This window comes from Penaeus vannamei, chromosome 2, assembly GCF_042767895.1.
Source record: "Penaeus vannamei isolate JL-2024 chromosome 2, ASM4276789v1, whole genome shotgun sequence".
NCBI classification, from domain to species: Eukaryota; Metazoa; Arthropoda; class Malacostraca; order Decapoda; family Penaeidae; genus Penaeus; species Penaeus vannamei.
Genome location: NC_091550.1, coordinates 39,168,230 through 39,173,637, shown reverse-complemented (window position 1 = coordinate 39,173,637; position 5,408 = coordinate 39,168,230). Strand labels below are relative to the sequence as shown.

General features: G+C 39.3%; 2 protein-coding genes across 2 annotated transcripts in view; both read left to right on the top strand.

Moving 5' to 3' along the window:
- The window catches only part of LOC113819698 (COX assembly mitochondrial protein homolog), a 10,985-nt gene extending 10,075 nt beyond the window's left edge, over positions 1 to 910 (top strand). The window contains exon 4 of the mRNA XM_027371896.2: positions 667 to 910. Coding sequence (XP_027227697.2) covers positions 667 to 765 — 99 coding nt within the window. The 3' untranslated portion in view covers positions 766 to 910. The remainder of the gene's footprint in view (positions 1 to 666) is intronic.
- A 2,315-nt stretch (positions 911 to 3,225) lies between these two features.
- LOC138865683 (uncharacterized) lies at positions 3,226 to 3,969 on the top strand. The gene has a single exon (XM_070136811.1). It carries the CDS (start codon positions 3,226 to 3,228, stop codon positions 3,967 to 3,969), a length of 744 nt encoding a protein of 247 aa, XP_069992912.1.
- Positions 3,970 to 5,408: the final 1,439 nt, after the last annotated feature.

Below are 5,408 nucleotides of genomic sequence, written 5' to 3'. Positions count from 1 at the left end.
CCTTTATAACTCTTTCTTTTTTATGATATTAGCATGTTAATAACATTGTAGTAATAATAATAATGATAACGATATTGATTTTAATTGCTTTAGAGAAAAACATTAAAAAATCAAGGAATTTAGAAAGTAGATGAGGTCATTTAGGGATACAATTTGACTCCTTGGTAGAGTATCCCTTGTGAAACCATGTGTGTGCAACAAAATTCACAATGGACTGTACATATACTAACTTACAAAGGGTAAAAAAACAACACATAGTGTTTGCATTTCTTTGTTCTATTATTTTATCTAAACAAATCTCCAAAAATCATATTATGGAAAAAATAGAGAAAGATTAGATGCTCATCCTCTCAAGTTGTTTAATAGATTTAGCAATATAATTTATGAATTTCAACTTGTGTGATTACCACTTGTGATAATAGTGTATAAGGAACTGCATTTCTTATTTGTTCTTTAAAGACAAATTTCTAGGATATTTTCTATGTGATGAGAGCTATGAAAATACAGTTGTAAAAGTTATGTAATCTCCCTTGATATTAGTCTGATGTGCATTTGGCTTCCTGAATTATCATATGTTTTAAGAAGTTGGTATTATCAAGTGTTTATTTTCCCTTTTACATCTGATTTACTTTTCTATATGATATTTTGTTACTTTTCCACCCACAGGAATTATGCACTCAAAAATACCTGGAGGAGCGCTCTGAATACCGAAGAACTGGCCTGACAAAGAAACAGCGTAATAGACTGGGAACAACAGGATTTTAGATTCTCTTTCATAAAATTTAGCCTGTAAGAGGTGAATTTACCCTTGGTGTATATATATTAGTGTGTGGTATTATCCAATTGTGAATATTTCCTTGTTATTCCTGTTAACAATAAAGCTGTGTCTGTGAACACAATTTATAAGAAGTTCCTCGTGTTTTCTTTTAATTATTCTGTGGAATAGGAAATTGATAATGGAAAATAAGCGTCTTGGATATGGATGCTTCACTGACTGCCATTAGGCTTACTTGAGTGGCCACTCTGATGGGTCTATGGCTTAGAAGATGGGCACACACAAATTCATATGGGTGGTGTCAAGACTCCTTGCCTCCCCTTTGCAATGTTGTTATCTTTCTGCATAAGTGCTTTTTTGTCTTTTTCAGTGTCTTTATTTGTTATTTGATATTATGTATCTAGATAATAATAGACTTTTCCTTACACACACTTTTGATCATCTCCCAAGAATGATAACAATAAGCAATTTTTTTGTTATTAGTCTTCTTTTTTTTTCTAATAAAATTTCCTGTAATACAACCTGTGCTGCCAGTCATGGTGGGCAGGAATAGGATCTTGAGCAAGGATATAGTGTCCTCTCTGAATCTGGTGCTCTTCCAGTCATGGCTCACAGTTGGTACATTCCACAATTCCTGATAGGCATGATGCAAGACCCCATCTTAAATACCCAGAGTCTAGTCACCCACCAGTTTTATGTACTCATGGAGAGTCATTTCAGTTATGCTGGCCTTCAGCTGAAATTCTCATGACAGCAACTCCCCATCACCCAGGCTCTCAGCCAAATTTTTCCATGACAATATGTTCATATCACCCTCTCCTCAATCCAATTTTTTTCATGACGTGATGGTCATCTAGAGCATGGGAAATAATTAGCAATAGGACATAATTTATAAAATCACACATTTCAAGGTAGTAACTCATGATGGCCAAATTCTTTCCCCATTACTATGTCATAACCTTGAAGTGCTAGTTTGCCATTGTGATATCAACTACTACAACACTCACAACACAAGTCAAATTAGAAGTCTGATGGAATATCATACACCCAAAGAAACTCAAGTGCCAGGTCATAGAGGTAAACTGTAAACACAGTGTAACCTGTAGCTGGTCATTGTCAAAAAGAAGAATTCTGGTCAGCTTAAATGATATAAGATTTAAGGAAAAAGCCAAAAAGTCAGTAAACTTAAAAAAGAAAATTCAAGAAATATGTTCAGATAAAGGCCATGTAAAGAAGCAGCATGAGCAGAAAATTCCTCTGTACATTTGCAACTTTGCAAAGGTACTGTGGCCTCTAGATATTCTATGATTTTGATAATTTTTAATTTCTGGAAAGAGATACAAATGGAGTCTTTTTCTAGTCAAAAAAGCATAACTGTTATGATTTTTAAATTCTTTGATGTACAATGCCTGCACATATTTCATATATTTAGCATATATATCCTTAATTAGTGCAGTAGTGACTTTGGTTGTTTCTGTGAATATGAAGAAACTAGAGTACTGTACATCATCATTCAGTTCTCGTTGACTTTGGACTTCAAGAAGATAGCTCCACACATTGTATACCATGTAGCTAGGTATCCACTGCAGACTGTACTTGCAAATAATAAGTTGTAACTGTAAATGCTTATGTGAAATAATGAGCACATGGACGCTATTGGAAGCAAATGATTTTAATTTTTTCCTCCTCTTTCTTGTGGATATCTTTTAGACTCTTTAATTGCACTACTTCTGTGTAATATTTTCTCTATATATATGAACATGGTATCATTTACTAATTATATATAAACCGTAAATTGCCCATGTATCTCGCGGGTCCGTAACCCATTTGTGCCAGGATTATATCCTATCATGCCATGGTAGACCACCCTTCATGTCAAGATGGATGATGTCTCTGTGTTTAAGTTGTGCACTTGTTTGGTCCCTGGCTGCATTTGTTAAGGAGAAATAGCCCTTCAAAAGTAGGCTTGAAAACTTTATGCTGCAGCCAAGAGCATAGAAGGCAGGGTAATTTTAATTTCCTGTGTTTCTCAGCCAAATTTTTCCATAACAGTATGTTCATGTCACCCTCCCCTCAATCCAATTTTTTTCATGATGTGATCCCTCCCAAAACCTAGCTCATTGTCGTCGAGGGAGGGCTTAGGAGATGAGAACTGAGACCCAATGTAGGGGATCACCTATACCTTGGGCCTCAGCCCTTGCCTCAACTAATTTTGCTTGGTCCTTTCTTCTCTTCCTTCCTCTTCCGTATCTTCTTTATTCCCTTCCTCTATCCCATTTCTAAGGTGTGAGAGCCGTGCTGAAAGGATGAAAGGCTAGCTTTGTGTCAGTCACAAACGGTCTCCGGGAGTCATGGGCACGGTATTCCCTTGGTTAATTGCCTAGCCCTTACCCCTTATGGGGACCTTGAGGGGTAGACCATTTCTTTTCCCCAGTTTATTCAGGCTCTCCATGGCCAGTAATGAAGATTCTTTACCCTTAATAAGAGAATTAAAACTTGCCTCTTCATCAAATAGCCTATCTGAATTTGATTTTGATGGTTTTCTAACCCATGCCCCTCCTTTGACCACAGCTCTGACCATTGATACTAATACCCCCTCTTCGACGCTTACAAACAAAACTAACCATTACAAAACACCCACCCAGGTTATTACTCAATCCCTAGAAAGCACCTCTTCCTCATCCCCAATATTCTCCTATTCATCTCCTGCTGCACAGTCCTCTTCAATGTCAACCCGCTTTTCACTTATTACTCTTCATCCTTATTTTCCTCCCCCCTGCAGAACTACTCCACTCCACACCACCCCATCTTCGTCTCGCCCTCGTCTTTCTACTGCCTCTACCTCTGCAAACCTTCTGAGTACTCTCTTTGGCCCAGCCAAGTGGGATCGATTCTTTGTGATTCCCCCCACAGCCCCTTATTCTGAGAATACACTTCTCTTTCACCAGGACCTCCAGAAACAAGTAGGCAAGGTTACCTTTCGCAGTCGCTCTGATCATTCATGCCTTGTCACGGTTACTTCTGAAGCCCAAGCTCATGCACTATCTACCCTTAATGGCAAACCCATTCCTGCTGAACCTCACCTATCTCTTAATACTTGTACTGGAACTGCTTCTATTCCCCCAAATGAATGTCCCATGTATAACAAAGACTGGTCAGACTGTGAAAATTACCTGGCCCAGAGGCCAGCATAAATCCCACATCAATATTGCCAAGATTAGCTTGCATAGACAAGACCTCCCCCATGAGGTTTATGTTGGTGGATTGTCTTCTCATCTCTGACAATATCGACCCCTTCCTCATCAGTGTCAGAAATGTTGGCGTTTTGGCCACCCTGCCAAACATTGTTGCTCCACAGCCCACTGCCCTCTATGTGCCCAACCTGGTCATGACTGTTCAAATTGTCCTGCTCAGTCACGTACATGTGCCAGTTGTGGAGACTCCTATAATGTGTTTTATAGGAGTTGCCTTTCCTATAAGTTTGAATGTGAGGTAGCAGTCCTCAGATTTTAAATAAGCCTGACTCTACATGAGACCAGACAGAAAGAACAACGATAAGGTTTTTCTCTCTCAACTTATTCCAAAACATTCTTATGCTCTGCTCCCCCACCATCTACACAAGATGTTTCTACATCTCCCCAGGTATCTCTCCCCTATACCCTAAACCTACATCTTATGTCTATTCTCCCTATTCACCAGTCAAAGCTGTTTTCCATTCTAAATCCAGATACTCCAATCTCTACCACTTCCCTGATACCTACCCCTCCTCCTTACTTTAGTTGTACCAGGCAACCTAAACGTTTCACTCCACGCTCTCTTACTACATCCTCTCCTACACCCTCTTCGTCTTTTCTTCAGATATCTATCTCCTCGTCATTAAAAGAGACCTTTGTTTCTCAGTCCCCTTTACCTGATTCCCCTCCAGAAAACCCTTGAAGACATCCAAAACTTCTTAAGATGACCCATGGGAACATTCTGCTCCCTCATCCATCCCCCAATTCCTCTGTTCCTACTTCTGCTACATTTAAAGTATTTGCAGATATCCATCCTCCTCCTCCTCCCCAAGTTCCCTCCACCCCCCTTCTTCCTACACCCTCCCAAAATACCCCACCCTCTCTAATGCTTCCACTTGAATACTCATACTCAATCACAACAGTGTCCTTCTCCAGACATTCTTCCTGATACTTCACCACCTTCTCCAGACATTCTTCCTGATACTTCACCACCTTCTCCAGTCTCCCTTTCTCACCCCCTGGATTCTTCTCCTACTCCTCCAACAGCCACCTGTTTTCCTTGATCAAAGTCCCTACTCCTCCAGACACAGATACACTGCAATTCATTCAGTTGCTCTACCTCCTTATATTCCCCCAACCCCTACCCAAAATACTTCATCCTCTCAACCACCCAAACCAAAACCCCCTCCAAAACCTGATTCTTTTCCACATACCTCATCCTCTCAACCACCCAAACTGCAATACTTTACCATAGTGCTATATTAGTGCTTTGATGTCTAGCACATTTATTTTATTTTCAAACATTAAACATTCATGATGTGATGGTCATCCTGATCATAGGAAATAATTAGCAATAAGAAATAATTAGCAAAATCACGCATCAGCTAGGAAAATAAGAA